At 35.5% G+C, this 18678-nt stretch overlaps 1 protein-coding gene across 2 annotated transcripts; it reads right to left on the bottom strand.

Annotated features, from left to right (window-relative positions):
• Positions 1-478: 478 nt before the first annotated feature.
• SPDL1 (spindle apparatus coiled-coil protein 1) lies at positions 479-18320 on the bottom strand. 2 transcript variants are annotated; one of them, XM_049776055.1, is made up of 11 exons: positions 18151-18320; positions 14932-15108; positions 11632-11826; positions 10586-10735; positions 10401-10499; positions 10213-10323; positions 9174-9314; positions 7316-7419; positions 6251-6438; positions 4241-4580; positions 479-761 (listed from the first exon to the last, which is right to left on the bottom strand). In XM_049776055.1, exons 1-11 carry the CDS (start codon positions 18307-18309, stop codon positions 617-619), a joined length of 1809 nt encoding a protein of 602 aa, XP_049632012.1. In that variant the 5' UTR covers positions 18310-18320; the 3' UTR covers positions 479-616. The 2 variants fall into 2 exon arrangements, with proteins under 2 accessions (XP_049632012.1, XP_049632011.1); XM_049776054.1 differs by lacking the exon at positions 479-761 and having other exon boundaries at positions 3942-4580.
• Positions 18321-18678: the final 358 nt, after the last annotated feature.

Here is an 18678-nt window from a genome sequence, read left to right as displayed (position 1 = left end):
GTTCACTCCCTGGCACTGAAACAGTACCCCAAGCACTGGAAGAGCATTTCTTAAGCACTGAGCCAGATTTGAGTCCTGAACACAGCTGGGTTTGGTCCAAACAAAACAAAAAGAAAATTAGGAAGAGAACAAATTGTTTTATTTCAAATTTTAAATTTTAAGATAACTTTTTATGTTGAGACATAAAAATTATACAAAGAAAAAATATAGTTGCTTTAAACAGACAAATCTAGCAAAACATGTTTCTAAGACCAAATTTCTCTAACAGTGAAAACCTAAGTTCACATAGTACATAGACAATTATTTCAGTATTCTCTTCAAATGTGATTTTAAAGATAAATATTAATATAAATTAAAGCTAAAAAAAATACATTTCTGATACCTTTCCTTCAGTTAAGAAGTGATTTATGAAAGCCCATGAAAACTCAGCACTCAAGGAATTCTCCTGGTTAGTACCAACATTTTGATGGTTGGCTAAAGTAATGTGAAAATTTCAGTTCTTGGCACCATAAGTATAAAGAAAAAAAACCCAAGATTACCTATACCTTTTAGATAATCTTAAAATCAAAGCAAACTTTTGGGAAAGTGGTACCTTATTTTCACTAAAGGAAAGACTTTATTGTTGAGGGCACTGGGTCTCAGGAGTTGATTTGGAAGATACATATAAAATAGGGTGTGATTTCTTATGATTCTCCTCCAATTTGATTGCAGTTTCTTTTTCTTCTTTAACTTCTTTTTGAAGACTTGAATCATCAGCTAACCTATAGGCATTAAAGCATCCACTCTGAATTCAAATGCAGTTAAGAAAAGTTATAGTTTCTAATAATACAAGGTGACTGTATATAATGATGAAAAACTTCTATGATTGGGTGTTTGCCTTGTATACGGCTGACCTGGGACAGACTCCAGTACCAGTATGATATGAAGTCACTGCCTCTCTAACATAGTTTTCCTATCAATAGACATTTTTAATGTCTAAAAAAAATATATTTACAGTGACAGAATATTATGGCAAAGTCTGAGAATTAAAATATAGGGTCCAGAGAGATAGTACAATGGGTAAAGTGGTTGCCTTGTACCTTGTCTTTCATTGGTCCAACCCAGTTTCAATCTCTGGCACCCCTCATATGGTTCCTCTGTCTCACCCCCAAACCCTGCCAGAAGTAATCTCTGAATACAGAATCACCAGGTGTAGTCCAAATCAAAATGAAGACAACATAAAAATTAAAACATAATGGGATAACTGTCATAAGCATACCAACAATTCTAACATTACGTAATATTTTAACATTAATGTGACATATAAAAGGCAAATCCAATGAAAAAAATAACATGGCATCCTTTGCTACATAAAAATTTGTCTACTTGGGCCACATAAATAGTATAGGGATAAGGCATGTGCCATGAGTAAGACCAACCCAGGCTCAATACCCAACACTGCATATGGTCCCCTTAGCACTAACAGAATTGATCTCAGTAGAACATAGAAATAAAATAATAAAAAAAAAATCTCTTAAATTAAAGCTCAATGATCAGGATTATCATTTAGATAAAAATAAGCAGCAAAAAACATCTTAAAAAGACTATCTTAAATTAGCTATGTTATAACAAAGGCCATCAATTAAATTTATATGGAATGCAATAGTAAAATTCTCAATAAAACCCATAATTATTGTTAAAATATTTATCATAGAATTATAGATCCTGTAGAGAACAAGATTAGAAATGTCTTTCGTTAGCAGATGAACTCACACAAAGAAACAAATTTTTGTTGTATTTTATTTGGTTTTGTTTAACTAGCAACACAAAAAATTCCAATATGCTACTAAGTCAAGTACCTGAATACATTTGCTTAAGTTATTTTTAATCAAGCAAGAAAAGGCAGAAAAAGAAATGAAGAGAACACAGAAAGCAGTTTGCACTGATCACACCTTCAGAGATATAATAGTCAAGCATACTTACAAGATGAATTACATATATACAAGCATAACCTATCGAATTCACTTCTGAACACTGAAAGCCGTGTCTGTAGATTAAGATTAATTGATTAAAAGATTGAGAGGTTAATAATTTAAAGTTAATTTATTACGCCTTTATTTTATGTGATTTACAAATTATGTTCTATAAAAATTCAAGTAATGGATAAACTTCAATTCTAGCAACGGCTAATGTTGCCCAGGTGCTGCCATGTGTGAGACTACAATGAGGAGCACTGAAGCCTTCAAGAAAATGAGAACAAAAGACACACAAGAAAGCTTTTACCTAAGATACACTAATTCTTACAAACACGTACTAGTAAAACATCTTATTCTCTACTCTTCCAAGACTAATGTAGCCCTAACAGCAACATTAAAGATGTTTTACTCACAAAAGATAATTTTCACATCAATGTGCCTAGCTTCTTACGTGTCTAAAGCTATTTATTTAAAATAAGCCTATTCTACTGCATGCAAACATCCTTAATCATTTGTCATCTTTTTTTTTGTTGTTGTTGTTTTGGAGCCACATCTAGTGAGGCTCTAAGACTATTCCCAGATAAGTGTTCACTCCTGGAGGTGTTTGGGAGACCATGTAGTGCTGCGTATACCTAGACTGCTCAGATGCAAACCTTGCACTCCAGCCTATAGAGCCATTTCCCTGGCTCCTCATTTCTCATCTATTTTTTCCTTCCAATTTTCTTCTTCACTACTTCCCCCCACTATGACTCTTGGTTCTGTTGTACCCCCAAAACCTGCATTAACACCTTATTTCTTTCTCGCTTCAGGCACAATTCTTTTTCTTCTACTTACTTTCTTTGACCCTCTCACAATTTCTTTTAAAGAACATGCGGCCATAGAGATAGCAAGTAGTAGGGTGTTTGCCTTGCAAGCAGTCCACCCAGGACCAAGAGTGGTTCAAATTCCGGCATCCCATAATGTCCCCTGTGCCTGCCAGGAGAGATTTCTGAGCAGAGAGCCAGGAGTAACCCCTGAGCACCGCCAGGTGTGGCCCAAAAACTAAAAAGCAAAACAAAACCAAAGAAACAAACAAAAAAAGAGCAATGCTCATTTTATAACTATGTCACCTACACGACAATAAATTTATTTAAAGAAAAATAATTTCCTTAAAACATTAAAATGTACAGAGATACATATTTGATATTCTTCTTTTAGCTACAAACTAAATATGCCAAAATCAGACTTTAAAGTTTGAGTATAAAATAATTTTTGAGTGGTTGGAGTAATAGTGTACTGGGTAAGGCATTTGCCTTGCATGCAGTCAACCTGGATTTGATCCTCCACATTCCATATGGTCCCCAGAGCACTGCCAGGAAAGACCCCTGAGAACAGAACCAGGAGTAATCCCTGAGCACCACTGGGTATGGCCCCAAAACAACAACAAAAAGAAATTTCAGAGATTTTATTTATTTATTTATTTAGTTTTTTGTGCCACACCCATTGGCCCTCAGGGGTTACTCCTGGTTCTGAACTCAGAAATCACTCCTGGCATGCTCAGGGGATCATATGGGAAGCTAGGGATCAACCCTGGTCCATCCAGGGTTGGCAGTGTGCAAGACAAACTCCCTGCCACTATGATATCGCTCCAGCCCCAGATTTCTGAGATTTTAAATGGTTAGAATCTTCATCAGGAGTGATCCACTTCTCTCACTTAAGGCACTTGCCTCAAACACAACTGACTATTGTTAGATCCCCAGGACCATGTATGGTACTTCAAGCACTATCAGGAAGGATCCCTGAATTTAAGTGTTAGGATTAAGTCCTGAACGCCACTAGTGTGAACCCAAAGCAAAATATAGAAAAGCCTATCCTTAAAGGTTTAGGGTAAACAATTTCAAAAGTCATTAAAAATTTCAATTTTCTAAAATAATTCAATTTCTTAAACTAATGAAGACATTTTATGAGTAAGTTAATATTCCCTTTAGTCACTCTTGGGCCCAAAGCAAAAAAACCTCAACCTAGTAAAAAACAGGCCATTTATTCAAACTAATAAAAAATTCAGATATACTAAACTGAAAGTCTATCTTTTAAAAATTTTTCTTATTCAGGAATCCTTTTCCCTTCCAATCATTTTAGTCTTTCTTAAAGTTTTAGAAAGGTCGAAGGAAGACAGATGGAACTTGGGAATTAAACTGCATGCAATATTAAGAAGGTAGATAAAAAAACAGATAGCACAGCTCATGCAGCGATAGAGAAGAGATGCAGAAGTCTGCTTGCTGTCTTCAAGAAAGGAGGGAACTGACCTGGAAGAGTCAGGGGTGTTTCCACTTCTCTCACTTAAGGCTTCAGAGTCCGTTGTAACGCCTGCAAGTTTCACACATTTCTTTTCCTTCACTGGCGGAATATCCATGGGCATATTTTTGTGAGGAAAGAAACTGATTCCTGGCGTGTTTACAGAAATGGTGTTTGTCAACAGTGAGTTATTTTCTAAATTAGCAGGACACAATTGTGCTTCCACTTTAGGTGAAGGCCAGTTACATTCTTGTCCCACAACAGCACTGTTGGCATTGTCACTGACAGGCATAGGCACATCAACAGGCAGCACCTCACGCCTCTTTTTGAGTACCGGCACTTCAGTGTTCTCTGACAAAGGACACCAATAAAAATATGTTCAGTCAATAAATTAAAACAAAGACACAATCAACATGAAGATGTATATAGATTTCTACATGTTTTTCCTCTTTACTTTTTTCCAGTTTTTATAACACATTCATCTCCTTATTAATATTGCTTTTATATTTCTTTTTTCATGAACTGCATTAGTTATATTTCCTAAAGGTTATCTGGCTAGGCTACAAATATTTCCTTGGCTCTATTTTAGATCCTAGGAATATTTAAATGTTCTCTTCTGAGTCCTGAAAGAAGTTGTAGAAGGCTTTTAAAGATCCCAGTGAGGATAAGAAAAGACTCAATGGTTAAGAGTAAAGGAAACTAGTTAAAATTCCAAAAGAGTTGGTGCCAGAGCAATTGTACAGAGAGTAGGGTACTTGCCTTGCACATCGCTAACCTAGGTTCTATCTCTGACAGCACCGAGTCCCGAGTCTGTCAGGAATAATCCCTAAACATCAGGAGCAAGCGCTGAGCACAGCCAGGAGTGGCTCAAAAATAAACAAACAAACAAATCTATCACAGAATTCTTTTTCGAAAATGGGCAACCATTCTGAACTGTATTTCCTTAATTGTTAAATCGTAAAATGCAATTTAAAGTACCCACTTTAGTATGACGTGGAAAAGGATTAAATGATATAGGCCACGTTCTCTGAATATTGTAATCTGTGCCTATTAATTTACCCACAAAATGAGTATTTCTACTATGAATTCAAACTATATAATGACCACAAACATCTGAGTTGTTCTGTCCCAATTAAAACTATATTATGGGGGCCCGAGCTATAGCACAGTGGTAGGGCATTTGCCTTACACATGGCCAACCCAGGACAGACTCGGGTTCAATTTCCAGTACCATATAAGGTCCCCCAAACCTGCCAGGAGTGATTTCTAAGTGCAGAGCCATGAGCACTACTGGGTGTGGCCCAAAAAAAGAAAACAAAAAAACAACCCAAAAACAAAAAAACAAAAACTTATGACTCACTATAGACTAATATAATAGATGCTTAACAGAAATCATTCTGGTCCTTTGCATGTATGTATATTTTATCACCAAATGAACTGTTATCTTTTCATCATTAAGCCAATGTACCGTTCATTTTCAAGTCAGATGTCAAATCACTGTCAAGTGTCACTTTCATGGGCTCTGCTTTTAATGGAGGGTCTTGAGGATCTATAGTCCCCAGGATTAAATTAGGATTGGCTTGCATATAAAGCAAGCACCTTAATCTCCTTTCTGGAGTAAGGCATTACAATCTTAAAAAGAATACTTAAAATATCCATGAATACCCAATATATAGTTCTCTTTAAATGTGCCAATATATGTGGGGCTGGAACAATAGTATAGCAGGTACTTATCTTCTATGTGGCTAACATCTGGTACAATCCCCAGCATACTATATGGTCCCTCAAGCTCCACTAGGCGTAATTCTTGAATACAGAGTCAAGACTAGCCCCTGAGCATTGCCAGGGGTGGCCCCAAAACAAAGCAAAGCAATTTCCTATATATGTGGTAGTAGTAAATTTATTTTATAAAGTAGCTATACATAAACCACAAAGATTCACACTAATCTAGAACAAAGTAAAATATTTTATATTCTCATGGCTTCCCAGAGAAAAGATAAAAAAATGTGAGATATAATTACCTTCAAGACCATACTTAAGTTTCAACTCATCTAGTTGAGCTCTTAGTTTCATATTTTCACTTTTGGAAATTTGAAGGCATCTTTCATTTGCAAACAGTTTTCGCTCAATATCCAGAGCCCGTTGGCTCTCAAATAATGCTTTCATTCGCTGTATTGACAATTCACCTTTAGTACTTTCATTTTCCTTGCTGTATTAATTTATAAAAAGAGAACCAAAGAATAGCAATAAAAATAATAGAAATGAAAGTAACTGTTAGAGAAAAGCTTTTAAATTTTAAATTTATTGGGGATTTTCATGAAAAAATTAAAATAAACCTTATCAACAACATCAATAAAATCTCAAGCATTTTTTTTTTTTTGGTTTTTGGGGCCACACCTGTTTGACGCTCAGGGGTTACTCCTGGCTATGCGCTCAGAAATCACCCCTGGCTTGAGGGGACCATATGGGACACCGGGGATCGAACCGTTGTCCGTCCTACGCTAGCGTCTGCAAGGCAGACACCTTACCTCTAGCGCCACCTTCCCGGCCCCAAGCATTTCTTAAAGAAAATACACAAAGAGTAGCTAATTTTTTAAAACCACATTATACGTGTACAACAAAATGCCTTTCAACTATATTCTTAAAATTTTCAATCAGAATATTTTTCACATTAAAATTTCTTTTCACTTAACTTCACGATGACTAAAAAACTTAAAAAAGTGTTTTTTACTTACCAATTAAAAGCTAAACAATAAAATGTTTACTAACTGAATGTATTTTTCTTTAATCAGTAATTATACAATGAATAATCTCTTTTTTTTTTTTTCAAAAGGATTTTTTTTATCTGTCTGTTTTTTAGACCACACCTGGCAGTGCTCGGGTTACTCCTGGCCCTGCTCCTGGTTGTCCTGGGTCAGCTGTGTGTAGCCCTACTACTGTGCTACCACTCTGGCCCACAAGGATGGTTTGTTACCTTTCTTTTTTGGAGTTTGATTTTGGCAATTACAAAACAAAATTTTCAGTCACTATTACATTTAGCAAACAGAATGAGTCTCTGTCTTTTCATCCACTCTATAGATACTTACTTTAAGTTGTCAAGCTTCATTTGAAGCAAGTCTGTGTAATAAGTATTATCTTCTACGACTTCAGAGCTGGATGAAGGCTTTGATTCCATACTTTCATATAAATTCTAAAAAAATAGTTCTTATTAAATAACAAATTAGATTAATACAAGATAACAGATATTATAGCAGATAACGTAACAAGATAACATAATACAAGGTAACTCTTGAATGCTAATAGTATAGTAGCTAGCACTAACCTCTCATTTGCCTCCTGAATTATATAGAGAATGAACTTTCCACTTAAAGATACTGAAAAAAGTTTAAGATACCAATTAAAATGAAAAAATACAGTCTAAATCTAGATCTATATTCAAGGCCTATTCTCCTAACCATATCTATATCCTAATGTTGTCCCCCCCAATTCCACTTCTAGGTATATCCAAAGAAAAATAAACTAAAAAATTGGGGCCGGAGAAATAGCATGGAGGTAAGGCGGTTCCCTTTCATGCAGAAGGTCATTGGTTCGAATCCTGGCACCCCACATGGTCCCCCGAGCCTGCCAGGAGTGATTTCTGAGAGTGGAGCCAAGAGTAACCCCTGGGCACTGCGGGTGTGACCCAAAAACCAAAAAAAAAAAAAAAAAAAAGAAAGAAAAGAAAAACAAACTAAAAAATTTAAAAGTTCCGCATTCAAAAGTACTGCATTCAATGAATGCAGAATTATTTGAATAATCAAGACATGAATGCAATAATGCAATGTGAATGTCCTCTGATGGATAAACAGATTAAGAAATTTGGAGATATATGAAAAATTCAATCTTAAAAAAAAATTAAGAAAAAAAATTAAGAGCCTCACAGCTCTTCTGTGATCCCTGGCACAAGAAATTTCTAGCTACACCACAGACAGTAAGGAAAGTTTCTCTGCAGCTATCCCTGGAGACACCACAACCAAACCTGTGTGCCTCCACTAAGAGTGCAAGTCCTGGTAAGCACCTGTAATCATTGCAAATAAAGAAGTGCAAATCTCAGTGAGCAAGTGGCTACTACAGAAAAGTGTGTGTGTACTTTGAATTAAGTGTGATCTTAGGCAAGCACCAGTCATCCATGTGTGCAACCCTTTGGGCTTTGTAATATCAACAACAATGAGAATGGGAAGAGGGGGGAAAGTATGAATCAAAATATAAGAAGCGACTTTCCTTCAGTTCATGTGTTACTGGTTTGTTTTTAAAAATAAAATTCAAAAGTTCTACTTGTATTCAAAGAAAAGTTGAGTGCTTTAGAAAAAAGTATATTTAGAGATAATGTCTTTCCCAATTTCTAGAGGGAAAGATGGCAAAGAAAGTATTTAGTAGCCTTTTGGTTCACATTTCTCTCACTGAATTACTGACAATTCTTTTTTGAATCATTTAACTGCATAATTTTATAACAGAAAAAGATACGCCTCCTTAATAATACATTTAAAGAAATTTACTCAAGGGAGAACTATTAAGAACCTCTACCCCAAATTTGCTTTTATCCTTATTCATGGGTAGGGTGAGGGGAGTGTGGTCTTTTGAGCCAGACCCTGTGCTATTAGGAGACTACTCATGGCTCGGTACTCTGAAGTACACGGGGACCATAGCAGTGCCAGTTATGGAACTGGGTCAGTCATAAACGAAGCAAGCACCATAAACCTTCTGTACTACACCTCTTTAGCACTGGGTGTATTTTTGTTTGCTTGTCTATTTCTTTTTGTGGGGGGAGGGGACAGCATACCTGGCTCAGGGGTTACTGCTGGTAATACTGGAAGAACATATAGGGTGCTGTGGGTAGGTTGTCCATTTGGGAAGGCACCCTACCCACTCTCTATCCCTACATGTTTTTAAAGCTGCTACAAATACCTTAAATTTTTCCAGATTTTTAATTTCACCTAATAGATGTTTAATTTCACCATTCTTCTGCTCCAACATGGCAAGCAACCGTTCTTGTTGATCATTTTCTGTCTGAGATCCTTTCATTTGCAGCAATGTGGCAATTTGTAACTAAAAAAATAAACATCCCTATAACTGAGTAGGAAAAGAAGATATATTTTTGTACAAATTGCATTTTGTAGTGAATTACTTTGACCTCATTTTAGAAATAAACTTGTTATTCAGTTTAGTATTCTAATAATTTGAAAACATATCAATAAATAACTTTTTCTCCTTTACTTCTGGCTTTTGGAACACACCCAGCTGTGCTCAGAGCTGACTCCTGGCTCTGAACTCAGGGATCCCTCTTGGGGAGACTCAGGGAGCTACAAGGGGTACAAGGTGGTCAAAGCAGAGTCAGTCAAACGTAAGGCAGGTGCCCATCATGCTGTACTAACTCTCCAACCCTTAATTTTTTTAGTCCTTATTGTGACCACTCATGAATGATACCTGAAACCCATAACATTTATACTTACACAAAAGATACAATTAACCTAAATTAAACCTAGTTAAACATGTCATTTAACTACAAAACAAACCTGGCTATTTTAAATACTGTGTTCATTAAGGGTATATCTAATGGCACTTCTCAAAATGTTTAATTAACTTCCAGAATAGTGAAGGAAATTACTAAGCCACTCACATTTCATATGTAAAATTCACAAATGACAATAAAAAGCAAAAGTAAAAGGTGATCTAGTGTATTAACAAGGCCATCTGCAACATAAATATGAAATTACATTTTAAGAGCAGCAATCAGGGCTGGAGATACAATGGGTAAGGTACTTGCTATATTTTCGTATGATACAAAAAAGTTAAATAAACCGTTAAAGATGGTAGTTGGGGATGAGGGTATGCCCTACAGTATTCTAGGAATAATAAGATATAGGGGATCAAAACCCCATGATCCCCCCCCATACAAAATATGCACTTTGGATCTTAGTCATCTCTGATAATGATAAATCAATACCTTCATTCTTTGCATCTGTTCTCTATTAAACACATTTTGTTTCTTTAGTGACTGATACTTGACTTTCATACTGATAAATTGGCGCTCCATTGCCGCCCTTCGATCTTCCACCTAAAAAATATTAGCCTACTTAAGCATTTTTGCATTAAGTGAAATTTTAATTTAATCAATATAATATTTTTAAATACCTCAGCAAATAAAGAGTTTCCTTTACTACTGGGGTGCAAGGTTTGCTGGAGTGCCTGTTCTAATTGCACTTGAAGATCTTGATTTGTTTCACGAACTTTCTACATTCAAAAGAAAGTAATTAACAGAGATTAGGAAGACAATTAGATGATACATTTGAAAAGAATATGATACTATAATCACATACCTCTAAGGCATTATAGTAAGAAACAGCTTCTTTCTCTCGTTCTTCTTTTTCTTCTTTAAGGCGGTCTACCTGGCGCATTAAATTCTTACTAAGAAGTTCTTGTTGTGCTTGTCTGCACTGCAGTTCATTCAATTCCTCTTGGAGGGTGGCCTATTCAATTAAATTAATGCCAGAAGATTAGTTTTCATTTACTAACTACTTAGTGTATCTTCCAACATAGCTCACAACCAAAACTATAATTAAGGAACTAGTCATGGGTTTTAAGTATATTAATACTTTGAAAACCAGTTTCCAGAAAACTTGCTTTCCAATAAATTAAGGCTCTGGTTTTACTTTTTAAATAATTTTTATTGTGACCAAAAGTGAATAACAAATCGTTCACAGTAATATTTAAGGTACATCAGGGCCAAAAGAGGGAGATATGGTACACATGCTGAGAAAAGGGCTGGAGAGAGGACAACCCTGGCGGTGGGAATGACCCAAGGCTGTGGTTTTCATAACTTTGCCTTGCCTGGCCAAACTTCATAGCTTGCCATGAAGTTTCTGTTTGTCTTTAGTTTGTTTCTATGACATACCCAAGTGGTGCTCAGGAAACTACCCCCAGTTCTGTGCTCAGGGGTTGTTTCCAGGAATGTTTGGAAAACCAGACAGTGCTGAGTTACTAAACCTGAGCCTCCTGCATGCAAAACATGTGCTCATTCATTCACTATCTCTTCAGTCCTAAAAAAAAAATTTTGTTCATATGTATGTTAACATACAATGGAACAACTCTTTATATTGTGCTTTTATGACACAAAATTGTATCAGAGTACATGTCTCCCAATTCTTCAAGAGGGTTCATTATGCTAAATTCTTCTCTAATAATTATGCATTCCAAAGTTCTATTATGCATGAAATAAACCACATAAAAATCACATAAAATATTTTGAGTCAGATCAGTTAGACCAAAATTTTGTTAGCTTTAAAACAATTTCAAGATTACAAAAACATGTAAAGATATATGCAAGGAATAAAAAAGACCTAAGAAAACAAACCATAAAGATTACCTTTGCATTTTCTGTTTCAGACAGCTCAATTTGAAGAGCCAGCATCTCAGAAGACAAGCTTTCGTGCACACGGTCAGACATTTTCCGCAATTCCTCTGATTTACAATGGAGGAGTTCTTGCTGATGAGTTAGTTTTTCTTTCAATTGACTTTCACTAAGTCTAGCTTCATCTAATTCTGCCTTCAGGTTTTCTAGCTAAAGTTCAAAATAAGTTAATAAATCAAGGTATCAAAGGTCAGGAAACTACAAATAATTCAAATGTTCTGATGTCTAAAAGATTATTTTTCAAATACAGTCAAGTTAAAACAAAATTATTTAACTACTTTCTATGTCACACAGTTACAAATCTATGAAAACTAAGGATACACACATTAAGGAACAGCCTTATAGCAAAATAGCAAAGTTTTATAGTCAGTTCTAGGTATAAATAGCTTGAATTTCATTCCCAATATATAAAATATGGGTTATCAGGAGGTTCTCAACTAGGACTGAGTGATTTGTTAATATTCAGCATAGTGACAAGCATTCGTTATGGTTTCTGTTATTCCAACAAGCTTTTACTTAATGTCCAGGGTGATAATTATCTATACTGGGTGAGATTAATACTTTTTATTTTTTATTATCTACACTTCAGTGGAGTTCCAAATTATTATAATACACCCTGAAATAATTTCTATTTTAAAAATATAATACTTTGTTTTCCTTTTATATTTTCATGCTGTAAAATAAAAATTACATGACATGTTAAAACATGGTCATCACTCTAGGAAAAGAAAAACAACCTGCATGATAAGACTGCTAAATGGGATGAAGAGTCTACATGGGGTGGGCAGGGCACTGGCTTTGCATGTGGCAAACCTGATTTATACCCCCAGCACCTTATATATGGTCCCCAAATAACCACCCAGAGTGAACCATGAGTGCAGAGCCAGGAGTAAGCTCTAAGCACTGGCATGTGTAACTCAAAAAGCAAACAACCAAAAAAAAAAAAAAAAAAAAAAAAAAAAGATTTCCAATATGATCGATCATTAAGAAACTCAGACTTAATATTTTTTGATTTTGGAGCTACACCCAGTTGTGCTCAGTGCTTACTCCAAGCTCCACACTCAATGATTAAACCTGGGTCAGCCATATACAAAAGCAAGTACTTTCTCAGCCATAAAATCTTCCCAGTCCTAAAAGATGCCTAATCTTTTAACAGATGACAGGTTTCTTTTATTAAATACATATATAACCAATGTATGTCATCAGAGTAGGTCTGAATAGTTTTAGACAAGATGAATTACATTTGTCAAGTGATGTACATTGTGAACCTTCATTTGATATGCAAGCATATTTTTAATTAGTATTATTAACATTAGGAAAAATATAACCAGCTCAACTATACAATTTCATTATTTAAGATAAGGAAACATTTACTCTATTAACATAATTTTTTTTTTTTTTTTGGTTTTTTTGGATCACACTCAGCAGCGCTCAGGGGTTACTCCTGGCTCAGAAATCACTCCTGACAGGCTTGGGGAACCATATGGGATGCTGGGATTTGAACCACCATCCTTCTGCATGCAAGACAAACACCCTACCTCCATGCTATCTCTCGGCCCCCTATTAACATAATTAACATAATTTTATATTATTAATTACATTAACATAAATTATTTTTCTTTATGGCAGTGCCAAGAATGATTCCAGGGTCATATACAAGGTAAGGCAAATGCTTTCCAACTAAGCTACATGCCAACCCAGAGTGAGAAAATATTTAGTGAGTCAATTTAAGGAGAATCTAATAGCAATAATGATGTATGGAGGTAGAGAAAAAAAACTTAAAAGATACACAAAATATACTTAAATAAGAAAATAAGAGGCCAAAACAATAGCACAGCAGGTGTCTTGCACACGGCCAACCCGGATTCAATCCCTGGAATCCCATATGGTCCCCTAAGCCTGCAGGAGCGATTTCTTAGTGCCACCAGTTGGCAACAACCAAAAAACGAATAAATAAATAAATAAATAAATAAATAAATAAATAAATAAAATAAAAAGAATAAAAAATAAAATAGATGTTAGGGAAAACAGGATATAATTCAGGCAATTGTTTGAGAAAGGATTGGACAATATAAAACCTATACAAAGAGGAGTCACAATAAATCATCAACTAATCAATCATTTATTTAAAATAAAATCAGTATATGTCACTAGACTAAAAATAAAGCTTTATGGCCTTTGAAATTTGTCTCATTTAAATCTTTTTTCTGTTGTTGGTTTTGGGGACACACCCTGCAGTGCTCAGGGGTTACTCCTAGCTCTGCCCTCAAAAATCGCTCCTAGGGCTAGAAGTAAGGCATCTGCGCTAGTTTAGGATGGATATGGTCTCCCCAAGCCAGTAGCGATTTCTGAGAGCATAGCCAGGAGTAACCCCTGATAGTCAACATGTGTGTCACAAAAACAAACAGACAAACCAAAAAAATCGCTCCTGGCAGGCTTGGGGGACCATACAGGATACCGAATTTGTGCTGGGTTGGCAGTGTGCAAGGCAAATGCTCTACCGCTATGCTTATCACTCCAGCCCCAGTTAAATCCTGACCAGTAACTTTTAGCTTTGTGATTTTTTCATACTAAAGCAATCTAACACACTCAATCTATTTAAACACTACTTTTCATATAATTTAAAGAATTTAGTAATGTTACTTCCTTTATGGAGATGCTATAAAAAACAAAGTCATATTAGTTTATCTTCAATAAAACAAATATAAAGTGTCAAATTCTGATGAACATAATTATTGGTTTTAAGGGTTATTAAAAGCATGCCATAAGCAACAATGAAAGGCAGTGGACTAATATTTTTCTTTTTTGGGGGGTAGCCACACTTGTGGTGTTCAGAGTTTACTTCTGGAGGTACTCGAGGGACCATATGAGATGGCAGGAATCAAACCCAGGTTGGCTATATGCAAGGTTTCCACTGAACTATCAATCCAGCCTCCAGAATTTCTGGTTTGTTTTGGGATCACATCCAGTGATGCTCAGGGCTATAATCCTGGCTCTACGCTCTAGAATCACTCCTGGTAGTGCTCAGAAAATCATATGGGATGCTGAAGATTTTATCTGAGTTGGCCACTGGAAGGCAAGTCACCTTAACAGCTGAGCTAGCACTCCAGCCCTAGGGGACTAATAGTTTTAAAGTGGCTATCTTACCATGTACTCTAAATATGGAGGTCATAGTGGTCATTAAAGTAAAATTCTAAAATTTACAAAAGGCTGTATAAACAAAATTTTTTTTCAAAATATACCAATATTTCAAACCTTATTTTTCAATTCATTCACTTCCTGTTCATTACTTCTGTTCAGTTGTTCTTTCAATTTCTCCAGTTGTATTTTCTGTTGTTGTTTAATAGCTTCACATTCAGAGCTCAAACTCTCTAACATTCTATTTTTTAGCTCAACTTCTCTCTGAAGAGTATATTTTTCTTGTTCATAATTCTGAAAATATTCAAAAACTCAATTACACAAAAATAAATCAAAACATGCAAATATAAATAATTCTCAAGTCAAATGTCTTATTCCTGTTTTATACATCTACAGTTCTCAAAGTGATAGCCAAAAGTTAAATTCAAAAGACCTTTAAGTGGTTATTTAAAATCTGTCAGGGACTAGAGCAATTGTACAGCACTTGCCTTGCATTCAACTGAAACAGGTTGAATACCCCACATCACATATAGTCCCCCAAGCACCATCAGGAGTAATTCTTGAATGTACAGCCATTTTTTAATGTTAGAATGAAATCTTGAATTTTCTTTTTCTTGAAGTCTTGAATTCTTGAGTGTTACCCCTGAGTATCACTGGCTGTGGCCCAAAACCAAAAATAATTTAAGGGCTGGAAAGATAGTACATCCAGTCAGGCATCTGCCTTGTATGTGGCTCACCTGAGTTCTATCCTCAGCACCTCATATGATCCCCTGAGCCTACCAGTAGTGATCCCTGAGTGAAGAGCCAGGAGAAAGTCCTGAGCACCACCAAAGATTGCGTGTGTGAACTCATGTACATACACACACACACTTTAATAGCACTCATATTTGCCTTGTGAGATTTGTTTATTTTGATAATGATATGTTTTACTTTTAGCTCTCAATGAAAGGAATATTATCATTTGGAAAGCACTTCAGTAAAGTAGCACACTGTATTGTCCTGTGGCTCTAAAAGCCTGCTGGCTTTAGAAGTCAGCCAGTGGGGCCAGAGAGATAGTATGGAGGTAAGGCACTTGCCTTTCATGCAGAAGGACGGTGGTTCAAATCCTGGCATCCCATATGGTCCCCTGTGCCTGCCAGGGACGATTTCTGAGCATAGAGTCAGGAGTAAACCCTGAGCACTGCAGGGTGTGACCCAAAAACCAAATAAAAAAAGTCAGCAGTGACAAATTTGACTATTCTGTCAAGTGCAAGAGAAAGAATAACTGCACTGCCAAGGCTAAAAGATAAAATATAACTGGGTGGGATGGGTCAAATGAGACATATAAAGACTGGAAATTGTAGATTCAGGCATGGATTCTGTGAGAATGAAACCTAAACCCAAAAGGGGAGTTGTAGCATTCAATTCATCCTAAGGATTTCAATATCTGGTTTAAAAAAAGAGTAGACATCTAAGAATATTCAAAAAATGAACATATGAATGGGTCGCTGCTGAGACAAAACCACTTCAGGAAGCTTTTTCTCAATGAAAGTTTTTCAACAAGTTTAAAAATAAATTAGGGGTCTGGGGAGAGTTCAAAGGTTGAGTGTATATGATTTACATGCAGGAAACCCAGGTTAGATTTCCAGTACTATCTGTTCTCCCAAATACAACTAGAAATATTCCAAGAGCTGTGTTGGGAATAACCCTGAGCACTACTGGGTACAGGGCACAGGGCACAGGACACACACACACACACACACACAAACACACAAGGTACAGAGCACAGGACACACACACACATACACACAAGGTACAGAGCACAGGACACACACACACACGATTAAAATAAATCTAAAGAAAGTTTAAAATATTTCATTATAGTTCTTCTATACTTCATATTATTCCCAAAAGACACTCTATTTTGAATTAAAATTTTTTTGATTACCAAACTAGCACTTATTTTGATAACTCCCCAAAACAAATATAATATGGTTTTATTTTCCACTACTATAGGTATCTGTAATCTGTATGTGGCTGAACTCTTGGTAATAAGCAATATCACAAAAAGGCTGTCACTTGCTAGTTTGACCTTCTAATTTATATTTAAGCTTATAATACAGAGAATCAATAGAAGTCTTTCTCCTGAAATGATATGTAATATAAACCTGAAGTGAAGACAGGTCTCAATCCAAGATAATGAGGGATGAATATATCAGAAGAAAACTAAACCTGTTATAGAGTCCTTAAGTACTAGTCTACTTAAGAACAAAGGGAAATTCTGAGATGAGGTCAAAAAGAAAAGGTCAGATCAAATAAGGATCTGCAAACCATGAAAATATTTGGATTTGGTAGGAATACAAGTGCAAGTTGAGTGCTTTTAGTTGTTACCTGATCTTTGAAATAAACCTTAATAACTGCTTTGTTTGGCTCTCTGTGATAAAAGGATGGTGGAAGGGCAATGAGGAAAGTGAGATATTAATAAGAAGACTACAATTAGTGAGAAAATTAGGAGACAAAATGTAGATTCAGGCCATACCCAGCAGTATGAGGGGGCCACTACTGGTCAATTTGAGAGGATTAATATGTAGTATCATGAATGAAACGAGGACTGGCTGCATAAAAATTAAGTACCTTACTCCCTACACTATCTCTCTAGTTCATAAAAATTGAGGGGGTGCTGCTGGAGATTAATTTCTTACAGGTTATTTTTTGAGTTAAATGTGAGAAATAAAAGACAGAAGTATATTGTCTAAAGCCCCAAGATTTTTTACTCAAGAACTGATCGTGTTATTATACTTATCATTGTAAGCCAAAGAAACTGCAAGTGAATGTTTGTGGTTAGTAGTTAGGAAATCAACTTTTCTGTTCTATTTAGTAGACAGTTTAGTCTACGAGTATAGATTACAGGGCACAAGTAAGAATATAGCCACTGTCACAAGTCATTTCATTAACTAAGCTGTGATCTAAATGCACTACCTCAGAAAAATGCAGATAAAATAATGTAGAGGAGAGAATATATTGCTTGCTTTACATATGACTGACCTTGGCTCGTACAGTAGCACCAAGAATCACCAGAAATAGCCCTCTGGCCTCCTTTGCTCTGCTTGAGAACCCCCACCCCCCAAAAAACAAAAATCTAATAGTAATAAAAAGTACAACTGTAATTTAATCTTTCAAACTCAAAATAAACTGGCTTAGAAATGATATAAAATATATACTAGTTATTTTCCTTTATGGGGTAGAGGTGGAAAGGAGCTAGATAAAAAATAATCAGAAAATAATATATTAATTGCTTTACAACCAAACTATCAATACTTAAGCAAAGCATAGTAAAGACAAAGTCTAGAGTCCTACCTCAGTCATGGTCATCATTTCATCACGACATTTATCCAATTGATTCTGCAATTCACTCTGACTCTCCAACAACTGCAAACCATATTGAGCAGCTTTTAGTTGCTCCTCTTCAGCCTTTTTAAGTTTACATCGAAGATCTGTGATCACATCTGCCTCCATTTTATTTTCTTCTTTTTAGCCTACTATATATAAGAAAAGTATTTAGCACAAATCTTCCCTGGTTAATACCAATAAAAATATATTTAGATATAGGCAGTAGCACTGAATGTATGAACATATATATGTATATATGTATATATATACACACATATATATACATTCATACATATACCCAATACTACTCTTCTATAAAGACATATTAACATTTTTCTTCCTGATTTGTAAGTAGCCAATTTACACTTCTGCTCTAACACAACTTTATTACCAAATAATTATTACCAAACCAAATCAAACAGAAATATAATTAAAGAGAAAAGAATGGATTAATCTGTTGAGTTGGAAAAGAGAGCAAAGTATACTTAGATACAA

The sequence above is a fragment of the Suncus etruscus genome, chromosome 6 (genome assembly GCF_024139225.1).
Source record: "Suncus etruscus isolate mSunEtr1 chromosome 6, mSunEtr1.pri.cur, whole genome shotgun sequence".
Classification (NCBI taxonomy): domain Eukaryota; kingdom Metazoa; phylum Chordata; class Mammalia; order Eulipotyphla; family Soricidae; genus Suncus; species Suncus etruscus.
This window is presented reverse-complemented; position numbering and strand designations above follow the sequence as displayed.